This window comes from Astyanax mexicanus, chromosome 19 (assembly GCF_023375975.1).
Source record: "Astyanax mexicanus isolate ESR-SI-001 chromosome 19, AstMex3_surface, whole genome shotgun sequence".
NCBI classification, from domain to species: Eukaryota; Metazoa; Chordata; class Actinopteri; order Characiformes; family Acestrorhamphidae; genus Astyanax; species Astyanax mexicanus.
The window spans coordinates 17109403-17122192 of NC_064426.1; the positions used below are offsets into that span (position 1 = coordinate 17109403).

Genomic DNA, 12790 nt, shown 5'->3' on the forward strand with positions numbered 1-12790 from the left:
ACTGCAGGTTTTTTTAATTAATTGCAATAATTTTCTAAGAGAAATACTTAATTTTCTGGAAACTTTTTGACAATAATGGTACATGGTGAAACAGTGCACAGATTAATAAAGTGTGTGACGTACCCCAGTGTGCTTTGTTTGCGAGTCATGGTCGCCGTTCTTTCCTGTGGTTTCTTAGAGTCCTGTGAAGAACAGCAGATATTAAAAGCTGGTAATCAGGGGTAATCAGTGGCCGGCTGAGCTATATGACAGTATAATATCATCACCACAATACATTATTAGTATTTAGCAAACCATAAATATATTGGATGAATAAATAACCCTTTAAGGCATGGTCGTCACTATGAACTATGTTAAAAATGGAGCGAGAACTGAAGGTTCCTGTTCAGTGAGTGAATGTGTGTTTTGAGCTGTCTTTTGTGTCTGTGTATTTGCAGAAGTGAATTCTTTCAGCTGCCAGTAGCTTGGTGCCTGTGAGAGTGTGAGAGTGTGTGTGTGTGATCTCTTTGGATGCAGTAAGGATTGTGTGAAGGCATCAACTGAGCCAAATTAGTCCACACGGTACCAATGGATCCTCACACTCTTTTCCCACGGTGCTTTGTGGCTGCCTGCCAGCCAGTCTCCTGTGTGTGTGTGTGTGTGTGTGTGTGTGTGTGTGTGAAGTGTCGCTTCTAATGAATGCATTCAGCTACTTTAGGTTGCTGCCATTGCTGACACAGATGTGCACATGCACCCTCACAGGTTGTCTAGTCCAAATACAAAAGTATTTATTTTTTGGGATTAGTTTGGGACCCTTTAATGATCTTGATACTTAGTGCAATCAAATCCGCACAGCAATGCTTCAAAATCTAGTAGATAGAAGGGGTGTATCATATCGTATCCTACGCAATAATATTTCAATAAGATGAACGATATTATACCCCGAAATATGAGGTTTTGTGCCATATCACCTACCCCTAATTATCACATCAGGGTACTACTTTTGAACTTTTTTTTTAGCAAAATAAAAATTCACACTGTTCTTATTTCCCATCATATATCTACTAGAGACAGCTTATATATGTCCAGTATAATTTATTTTACTTTAATCCTGTCACAGTTAAGCCCATGTCTGTCTTGTGTTTCTCTCTCATTTGGTCTCTTGTGCTCCTGCCCCTCTGTTTTCCTGTCTTGTCTGTAACCCTGCCCCCTCGTCATCCAGGCCCAGGTGTTTCTCACTCTCCTCATGTATTTAAGCCCCTCTGTTTGAATGTGCAGTGTCGAGTCTTTTGTATCCTTGTCTTCCGTGTATTCTAGTTTTGTATTCTGTGGTAGCTGAATCCAGGTCTGTTGTTTTGTTATCTTAGTAAGTTTACCAAGTTTGTTAATTTTGTGTTCCTAGTGTTACTATAGTTATTCAGTGTTTTATTTATGTAGTTACACCTAGTTTCGTTCATAGTTTTCTTAGTTCTGAGTTTTTTGCGTTACCCGCGTTTTGTTTACTGTTTTGATTTATCTTGTTTGTTTAATAAATATATATTACAATATTCTGCACTTACGTTTATCCCCTCATCATACGTGACAAATCCTGGATATATGGAGATATATGTAGTGCATTATTAGTTTGAACCTTTGACTTCTATTACAAAACTGAAAAAAATCTTGTATTTTTTAATATATCTAGGGATGTGCCATATCAAATCGTATGCAATAGTAAAATTTTATTTTCATTTTGTTGCAGTAGTGTATTCTTGAAATATTTTTTTTATTCTGTGTTTTGTCATATCAGCAAGAGTATCATTATTTAAAAAAAAAAAAACCCATAAAATATTGTTATATTATTTTAGGGACATTTTGCCCACCCCTAGTAAACAGTGAAGACAGACACTCTAGCAATAACAGAATCAACTCCAGCAAAATACCAGCAATTTTATTAGAAACGAATGAGCAAGTATTCCAATACTTTTGTTGTAGTGTATACTTTAGTGTAGGGTTTAGAGACTTCAAAAACTTCATAAAGTGTGGGTGTGTGATGCTAATTGACGTTAGCTCAGCTGCTCTCTACGCAGGATGTGGTGAAGTGTGAGCTGAAGCTGAGAAATCACACTTATAGAGTCTGTGTGCTTTTATACATTGTAGCATGTTTAGCTGCACCCAGTTTTAAACAAAACAATTCAGAGACATAATGTAAGCACTGAAAGCAGACATGTTCTCTTTTAGCCTGGTTAAAACACAGAAATAAACCTGCTTATGTGGTCTCTAACACTTAATGGCTCACTGCTGTCTGTTAACATGCGCTAACATTCATTAGCACAGCTAAAATGCTATATGTAGCATGTTAACAATATAGTAGTGCTGGGCGGTATGATCAAACACGTATATCACAGAATTTTTCACAATTCTGATGGTTTTACGGTATATCATGGTTTTAATTATTTTAGCTATTATTATTATTTATTTATTTATTTATTTTTGCATGACTGGGCTTTTATATAGATTTGAAATTATATGTACTTTTAGGAGTACATATAATATAAAACATTAAGGCTTTAAATTAAGGCTTTGATTAGTATTGGGTTTACTTTGTCCCACAAAATTACACAATATATAAAGAAATCAGCATTCCTTTTTCAAATAGTTCCATAAACACTATAAATACAGACAAACCAAGTCTCCCTGAAGCTGCGGGAGTCTCCCGCATTTCGGTAGCGGCTCCCTGATGCCCGCGAGTCACATATAATCTCCCGGAATTCAGAACGAGTGCCTCAAACACGCACACAGGCGACAGACTTTTTTTCTCTAATCGCGTGTGGGAAGAATAGAGAGAAAACAGAAAGGGTTCTGATTGGCCTGTTCTCTGCAAAGAGTCTGAGGCAGCCAATCAGTTTTTAGTGTGGGCGGGCAGTGTTTTCCCCCCTTTTCGGATGGGATTTGTTCAGTGAGTGAGAGAAAGCAGATCATGGTGGAGGCAATGTTAATAATTATTGTAATATGATATGAAATGTTTTTGATGTTGTGGATTTTTTTGTGATATTGTAACCGTCAATTTTTGCCAAATAAAGGGTTTTTTTCCAAAAAAAAAGGAAAGCAGAGGCAGGGCCTTCCAAAAAGAATACTCTAAATTTAATGTAAAAAAAAAAGTAAAATTAATTAAAATAAAAGTGAAGTTTCGTTATCCTTTTGTGTGGGTGCAATTTTTTTTTTTTTTTGGGGGGGGGGAGGGGGTGGGGGGGGTGCTAACCTCCCTGAAATCAACTTTTGCAACTTGGAATGTCTGTAAATGGTCCTAAAATATTTAATGTTTCAGTATTCAAAAGGGATATATCTCAAAAGCTCTATGGCACAAGTAAGACACAAGTTTAATATCAATTTACAATATGTTATTATTGAAACAATTAGAGGTATTACAGTATTTAAATTCACACTTCTCTTCTTTTTCCAGTTAACAAATAAGATTCAGTTCAGTGTGTATTAAAATGATCATTCAGGCTACAGTATTAATATATTTAAACAGGACTATAGTTACTTATCCAGAGTTTTATCTCTTATAATGTATGAATGACTCCGCCCTCAGAGGAATGTCTGTCCGAGCTGTAAATTGATTGCTCAATTCCATTCCTCTAATGTTAGCTTGTTGTGCTAACTGGCTAGCCTTATCTAGCAACCTGTGTGCTTCTTCTATACAGCGCTCTGCAGCGCCTCTAGCCGTGTGGCAGTATGTGAAAAATACATACACTCGGTTAGGGGTGTGCCATATCATATCGTATGCAATAATAAAATGGGATTTTAAATTTGTTGCAGTAGTGTATTCTAATGATTCTTTTAATTCAGTATCATTATAGCACAAATACCATAAAATATTGTGATATTATTTTAGGTCCACATCGCCCACCCTTAGTAGATATTGAATAATCTATGGTGGATACTGAATATTTTACAGTAGATGTTGAATTATTTATAGTGCATACTAAAACAATTATTGTAGGCACAAAATAATTCATAGAGGATTTTAAAAATATGTTCACTAGATATGGAATAATTCATAGAGGATCAATAAAGATTATTGGACAGTTCATAGTGCAATAGCTCATACCGGATACTGAAGAATTACCATTGGATACTGAATAGTTCATTATGGGCGTTGACTAAATTGTTGATATAGTTTGTACTGGATTATGATAGTAGATATTAAATGTATTTTTATAGTAGATGATACGGGCAGAGTCTGAAGAGGAAAAGAGCTGATGAGGAGTCGGGTACAGAGTGTTTACCTTCATGCCGTGGCCGAGTGAGTCCAGAGCAGCGTATGTGATGGGTGTGCGGGAATATTTGGGCTGGGGTCCTTTTCCCCCTGATGGTGGGATGACTTTGTTACTCCTGCTGTATCTTTTCCCCACAGTAAAAACACCGATCTCTCGACGAGCCACCTTCTCCCTGTGCATGTCCACCGTCTGCACACAAACACACCAAAAACGGGTCATTTCACACTGGATAACACACATGATTCTATCAGGTTCTACATGACTTCAGAAAACATAGGCGTTATTAGGATGGTGCTGATACACTGTATGTGTATATTAGGACAAATCCATATATATGAATGAAACTGAAACACCTGTCATTTTAGTGTGGGAGGTTTCATGGCTAAATTGGAGCAGCCTGGTGGACAATCTTCATTAATTGCACATTACACCAGTAAGAGCAGAGTGTGAAGGTTCAATTAGCAGAGTAAGAGCACAGTTTTGCTCCAAATATTGCAATGCACACAACATTCTGAGTGCCATACCAGAGTTCAAAAGAGGACAAATTGGTGGTGCACGTCTTGCTGGCGTATCTGTGAGCAAGACAGCAAGGCTTTGTGATTCATCAAGAGCCACGGTATCCAAGGTAATGTCAGCATACCACCAAGAAGGACCAACCACATCCAACAGGATTAACTGTGGACGTAAGAGGAAGCTGTCTGAAAGGGATGTTCGGGTGCTAGACCGGATTGTATCCAAAAAACATAAAACCACAGCTGCCCAAATAAAAAATGTGGTCTAAGGTCGCTTTTCATGTGAGTTCTTCTGGCCACATCATGCTTTTAAGTACTTACTTTACATGTACAGCCTCTAAAAGAGGATCCGGCTCAGTTTTACTGACTGACCATAACCCGGAACCGGATTCAGACGCTTTGAAAGGAGACCGCATCACACCCGCCCAGATTCTTCTGCATGCTCGGTGCAATTACCCATTCTCACCAGAGAGGGCTCTAAATCCCAAAATGTAAGGACATCAGATTTAATTAACATTAAAGCTTAAAGAAAGTGTTTAGTGAGAATCTGACGAACAGGATTGATCACTGGACTCCAGATGCAGCCGATTAACCAAGGCAAAGTTTATCTGACGTGTTTCTATAGTTTAAAACAGGATATGCTAGGTTAAAATTGCTAACAAACAATGAACTGGAAAGACTGTCGCCAATCTTATCTTTGTAGGCTCACACATCCGAGCTGTAGCGATGAATATTAACAGTTTTATTTATCAGTGTAAACGTAACTGTATATGTTGCTACTGTTAACTAACTGCCACTGTCTTACACCTCCTTCCCTTCCTGCTGGTTTGCCATGTTTACTCTCTGACCTGCACTAATTCACCTGTTTATCTGTTAAAGTCGTGTTTAACACTAGAGGTTTTTAATCTGAGTAATTGAATTATTTTTAATGACACAACTAATATAAACTGGTTTGTCTCAGTAACTCCCTAAATGTGAAGGATTAGTAAACAAAATTAATTACTACAGGGAGAATAAGATATTAATCACAACTGTGTGTTTGATTTGTTATTTTTTAATCGATCAACAGCCCTATTTCTAAACTATTATGTATTAATGTATTATAAACTGAGTGTAAAACTGAAGCTGACAGCTCTATCTTGAAATTTCTATATTCTAGATTTCTTTTGTTTTTGTTCTCTCAAATCTACAGAGCCCCTAAGGTGACATCATGTTTAAACAAAATAATGCGTGGCCATGTCTTATAAAGGTGTGGGAATGAGATCCTAAGGCTGGCTACAATTATTAAGACGTGGGAATGAGATAATTAAGGTGTGGAAAGGAGATCCTTATGCGTGGGAACGAGATAATTATGACATGGAAACAAAATAATTAAGGCACGTGAATGAGATAATTAAGGTGTGGCCACAATTTATTAAGGCATGGAAATAGGGCTGCACGATATATCGTTTAAGCATTGTCATCGCAATGTGTGCATGCGCAATAGTCACATAGCAGGACGTGCGATGTCACTTAAGGCAATTAAATCAAACACGTCATGTTGCAATATTTAGATTCTTGACACAAGAAGTAGATACACAGCGTTGTCTCTGTGTCTGTGTGAGTGACAGGCGGCTGCTGCTGCCTGCACAAAATGCGTAAGGGGGAGGGGGAGCGCAAGGGAGGGGCAGAAGTTACACAAAAACACGAGGTAACCGTATGGCCTACATCCACATGGTTGGGCATGCGCTTGTAAACGCACGTGTTGAAAGCTGTGCACCTCAGTCCAGCACAGTTTTGCGCAGATATTTCCAGTTACAGCTGAATTCACACTTTTAAACCTAGAACAGCGCTCTTATGTACCTGATTAAAGGGTTAACTACTGTTGTTGTGCTGTTTTCCTCAGGTTTTTTTTTTTGTGCTCGGCGCTGACCCAGCTCTTGATTGGTCCGGACGCAAGACAGCGCACAGGTGGGGTCAGGGCTGGTGATGTCATGGGCCCTGCATTGTTTAATATTAAATATCATACAATATTAAAGGAGGGTTGTGCGCAATATGACTTCCTAAGGAAGGTAAACGGGTCTGCATAAAGTCCGTGTCTAAACCTATCAGCTTTTAGTATGATAATTAGGTGTCTTTTACTTTAATTATGCCATGTCTCACTGCAAGAGACCCAAAACTTCACTATAATTAATTCCAAAATGAATTTTCATACAAAAATTATCCTTGGATTGGAGCTTTGATATACATTTCTTCATAGGCATTCATTTCCAGAAAAACAGGCTTTATTATTCTCTGGCTACAATTTAATTATCTCGTTCCATGCCTTAAAAGGTCATGGCCATGTCTTAATTATCTTATTCCCACGCATCTCGTTCCCACGCTGTAATACGTTGTGGCCACATCTTAGGATCTCATTCCCACGCCTTAATAAGTTCATAGGTTGTGGCCACGCATTTCTTTTTAACATGATGTCACCTTAGGGGCTCTGCACAAATCAGACTGTTCTCACTATTTTCACACAGACTGAATAATCTGTGTTTAATTGTCTGGGGGGGGAAAAAGCGATGCTCTCTATTAGATGAGCAGAAGTGTCTGTAGAGTTGTCTGTGTTGCTGACAGAGCCCTGCTAGCAGATTAGCCACTTCCTAAAACACCAATCTCTCTTCCTCTTCAGCTCTCAAAGGGGAAATAGGGGCGCCGTTATTTCAGCTCTTTTCCTGGGTGAACTGCAGACAATGGAGAACATCAATCAGGGTTAGCATGTAGCGCTTAGCCTCCCAGCGTCTGAACACTGGCCCTTTCATTCTCCGTCTCTGTGAGAGGCCCCCCCGGCAGTCTGCCTCAGGTGACCTGGTTAGGCAGGCTGGGCACGGAGCTTTCTGGAATGCCATGCAGTGCCCGTGCCAGAGTGAGGAAATGAGGGATGGAGGGGGAGGAGGGTGAAAAGACTCGGACAGGCTGGGATTACCCTGCTGAGGGCCCCTGCACACAATGAACCTTCCTGAGGGTCCAACAGCGAGGTTCAGATCACACTTACAGCAACATTATGCAGCAATTTTACCTACAAATTAGAAAAGTGAAACTTTTTTCCCCATTTTCTCCCCAATTTACATGGACAAACCCAAACCCACTCATTAGAACTCCCCCTATCACTAATAATGCCCCAACACCAGGAGAGTGAAGACTAGCACATGCCTTCTCTGATACATGCGAACTCAACCACCACCTCTTTTCTAACTGCTGCTGATAAAGCATTGTCGAGTAGCATCACAGCACGCCCGGAGGAAAGCGCAGCGATTCGGTTTTGATACATCGGCCCACAGACGCCTCATGCTGCGAAAATCACCCTCTGGAGTGATGTGGGGAGAGAGCGTCATCTACCCACCCAGAGAGAGCAAGGCCAATTGTGCTCTCTCAGGGCTTCGGTAGCCAGCCGATGGCAAGCTACATGAACAGGATTCGAACCGGCAATCTCCCCCAGGTTGCTAGGTTGTTGCTATCATATTCCAGGTGGTTGCTGCAATGTTGCTAAGTCTTTGTCTCTGCTAAGTCTATGGGCCAACCCCATTTCTAATTTGGACCCCTACCCCTTGTTTCTGGGTGTAACCATTCCCTTTGGAACAGAGTTACAAGAGGAAGGGGTGAAATCCCTACCCTAAAAATTGGGACAAGCCTTCTGATAGAAGTGCAGCGCTGAAGTTCAGAAACCTAGCTGGTGTGGGATAACTAGTTCACTTTAGAGCATAGCATGTCTTTAGAAAGAGGGCAGGGGCTGCAACAATTATTTATTATTTTCCATTCCTTAATTTCTCTGGAAAGAGAAAGAGGAGCTGAATTTAGCTTTATTTAATTTTTTCAACCTATTTCACAAGTGGTTGGTGGGGGAATGGCATTATTTTCACTCTATATATCTTTAATATATTTGTGTAAAATCCTGTAATATTACTCTACCACCTTAAGTCCACATGATTCTTTCACGTCAGATGCTGCTTTTGTATCTCTCAGCTTGTCAACAAAGGCATATGTACAGTTGTCCATTAGAGGCACTAAAAATGTGATCTGTACTTAAAGTAGCCGAGTAATAGTGAATTACAGCCCAGGAGTAAAAATAACTTATTTAAAGTGTTTGCAGTTGATTTAGCTCATTCCTCAGCAGATAGATGTGAATATTTTATTGTATCATGATATAAATTGTTTTTAAGTGTATTAAGAATTAACCCAAATACAAATTAATTCCAATGAAATAGTAATGATAAATAGTCCTTATTAATTGGATGATTTGCAGTTAAAACTGATTAAAAAAATAACACTATATAAAAGACTGTTTTTTTTTAATTTAATATATTTTTTTAATCGGCCCAGTCTATATATTGTGTCAAATTTGTTCATTAAATATTGTGTATCCTGAAAATATCTTTACTTTTCATAATACAATATTTGTACCATATTGTCAGCTCTAACAGCAGATATCAAAAAAAGTAATTTGATTATATTAAGTATAAAATATGAATTTCTTTCGAGTGGAATGAATACTAGGGGACCTATAAAAATAAGTTATGTGCATTAGTTCAGCTCTATAGCTTTAACAGGCTAAGAATGCACACTTATACAATATACACAGAGAGTTAGGCCTGAACAGAACAGGATCACAGCTAATTTCAGGCACTTACCAGTCCAATCAGGTTGACGGAGGACTCGATCTGGCAGAGCTGTGAGGTCTGGGCATCCAGCAGTTTGAGCACATTGCTAGCTAGTGTGCTAATCTGATAGGCAACACTGGCCAGAGACTGAGTGGTGAAGGCCTTGGTTTCTTCAAGAGCTTTAGTGGTATCTCCTCCTGCCTGTAACGAAAAAGGAAAAGTAAGACTTAGCTAATTAACCTTACGCCGACCTTACACCTAATGATTTTCAATCAATTTCACAGTCGCAGACAAATTTCTAGAGTCAGGATAAAATCACAAGAGTCTTGCTAGAGTCGAGCTGCGTTTGAAGGTTTTTCTCATCCTGCGTTCAGATTAAATCAACCATGTTTAATATTATTGCAAGTCTTGAGACTTGGCTCACGCAAATAGTGACGATAACAGTGTCAACAACCAATAGGAGAGCTACAGGAAGCTGCAAAACAAGAGTATATTTCGTGACTGTTTTAAACAATTTAAAAAAGAACACATTTTAATAATAGTTAAAAGTTAATAGGGGTGTGACGAGACACTAATATCACGAGACGAGACGAGACATGATAATGGGTTCAAGAGAACGAGACGAGACGAGATTTAAAAATTAAATTTTAAAGAAAACATCAAAAATTAAAAATGGCTTAAAAACTAGAGTTTTTTTTTGACAAAATCATATAACAACCAGTCATATTAAGCCTATGGTTTGTGTTTTTTTCTCCTAAGCTCACAAACTGTTTTTTCCCCACACGTTTTAATCTCACGAGATCTCGTCACACTCCTAGTAGTTAATATGCCTTATATGGTTCTTACTTTAATATGTACAGTATTTTTTATAAACAGGTAGCTTTTTAAAGTCATTATATTATATTTATATTTTAATTTACACTACTTTGTCTTTTTGTGCAGTGTTATTTTTGATACAAACAAGTTTAATAAATACACATTTTGCAAGAATGATGTTCTTTATTGCATTAATTCTTTCTAAAACAAAGGCAAATGTACAGCATTGACACTGTGATTCTTTTCTATACAAGATTGGTGGAAAAAAAGAGGGGGAAAGAACACAAAATGTAATCTATTAAAACAGTCTGGCAGAAAAATAAACTGTTGATGGGGACAAAAGCTGTGAGTCTCTGATAAATCAAAGTATTGATATACACATTATTTGTAACTTTATATATAATATGTATTGTATGTAAACTCCACCAGAAGCATGATGGGAAATAATCTCAGAAAGAATCTAGTTGCAGTCTTGCAAATAGTGACCCTGCACAATCCAGACAATGTCAGACTTCAGTATGTTAAATGTCTTTTTAGAGTCTTTTTAAAGTCATGTAGTGTATGGACAGCTTTAGGCCTGGAATTAGCTTAGAGTGTGAATCACCACTGGCGCTACAGTGTAGTCCAAAATTAGGCTTAGACTAGTTCTCAATGTCTCGTCAACACATGATAGACAAATGCTTAAATACAAATTTGCATTTGAAGGTTCAGAGGTGGGTGGTAACTACTTCCCTTTCCTCATTTGAAATGTGTATGTAGATTAACTAGTGGGTTTGGATACTAATTAAAATGGCTATTTTTGTTTTTTCTGCATACTTTATTATCATGTTTTTCTCTGTTTTTCAGTGGTCAGGATCCCACAGGACCACAATAGAGCAGGTATTGTATTGTTTGAGTGGTGGATCATTCATTCTCAGCACTGCAGAAATACCGACACGGTGGTGGTGTGTTGGTGTGTGTTGTTTTGGTACAAGTGTATCAGACCCAGCAGTGCTGCTGGAGTTTTTAAACACCTGAGTGTCACTGCTGGACTGAGAATAGTCCATCGACCACAAATATCCAGCCAACAGTGTCATGTGGCCTGCAGTTTGAACACAGTCTTAGGTTAGGGATGGAGGTGTGACCTGCAGGACAGTAGCTCTACAGGTATAGGGTTGATGACCCCTAAAATAGACAAGGTGTACATATATTGGTCATTTTTAGCTAAATGCATTCCTTAGAAGGGTTTCCACAAACATTTAGACATATAGTGTATGTAGTAGTATTACTGATTACATATTGAAAGATGATTGTTTGTTCAGCTCTGGTCTGAGAGAAGCAAAAACTCAGACTGACACATCCAAACACCATGATTTTTTTTTTTTAAATCTGTATTTAGACTACTGCTCTACAGTATCAGACAGTGTGGTTCCTCATAAGAAGCCATAACAGAGTGAAACTCTCCACTTCCTCTCAAGTCATGCTCGTCATTTCCCTGTAGTGCCTCACACTCAGTTTCACTGAATGGCACGTTTTGACAGATTACGTAAAGGCTCACAGTTTCCATGATCTCAAACACTCAAACCCGAGTCTTGAGAGATGGAACTCAGCACAGGTAATTGTTGTTGGCAATGTTCATGCTGAAATGATCCTGATTAAACTAATCATTTCACTATTATTTAAGAACTTTTAATTGTTTGGCTGCTGCCAAAGAGGCCAACATTAAAAGGGGAAGTCCACAGATTATTAATTATTCCTGTTTACTGAACTGTTGGTTTTCTAGAGCAGTGGGTCTCAAGCTTTGCATACATGCAGATTAACATATCGTCGTTGTCCAATGAAAAACAAGTGTCTCTATTTTAATGGATTTTTAGTTCACTACATAATTTGAACAGACCAACTGTCCCTTCCACTGTGTCAGAATTTCTTGATGGACGGACCAATACAAATTCTCCAAAATGACTTGAAATAAACTCTTTTTTACATTAATTTCCATTGAAAGTTACGTAGGTTTTATCTCTCTTCTGTTAAATTGCCGTTTTGGAGATACTTGTTTTTTAATTGACCAGCAACGATAAACAAGACGATATACAACTGGTGGTATTTAAATCATCTCATGGTGGTAAACAAGGGTTTGGTACACGGGCAAAAATAGGAATGATTGAAAACTCTAAATTATTTTCATTACTTTAGATTTGTTTTTGTTTAGTGCTTGGAATGTAGAGAAACAAAATTATGAATACTAACTTTTAACGAATAGCCACCTCTGTTCACCCCCAGCATGCCAAAAAACAGCACATTTAGCTAATGCTCCCAACAGACTTACCATGCTAGTGATAGGGGCATAGCACTACCTATGCAAAGAAATTACTATTTTTACATCATTAATATGCTAAAAATAGCTCCACACTTAATTGGTAGAATTCTGAGGGCCCTTACATTTAAAACGAGGCACTAAGAACTTTGAAAGTGCACAGCTTGAGGCTGTTGCTAAAAAAAAATATTTACATGAGAATGAAGAGAACTACACAGCAAATGGCATAAACATATAATCCACTAAACTTATAAACTTGCTCGTCAGTCAACTTATTGTGACTTAATTTCAAGATAGTAGTGCTGG

General features: G+C 38.2%; 1 protein-coding gene across 2 annotated transcripts in view; it reads right to left on the reverse strand.

Annotated features, from left to right (window-relative positions):
• Nucleotides 1–12790, reverse strand: part of abi3a (ABI family, member 3a) — a 36722-nt gene that overhangs the window by 20675 nt on the left and 3257 nt on the right. For both annotated transcript variants that reach the window (XM_022672022.2, XM_022672029.2), the window contains exons 2-4: nt 9406–9576; nt 4251–4430; nt 124–182 (exon numbers count right to left, since the gene is read on the reverse strand). In XM_022672022.2, the coding sequence (XP_022527743.2) occupies nt 124–182; nt 4251–4430; nt 9406–9576 (410 nt within the window). The remainder of the gene's footprint in view (nt 1–123; nt 183–4250; nt 4431–9405; nt 9577–12790) is intronic.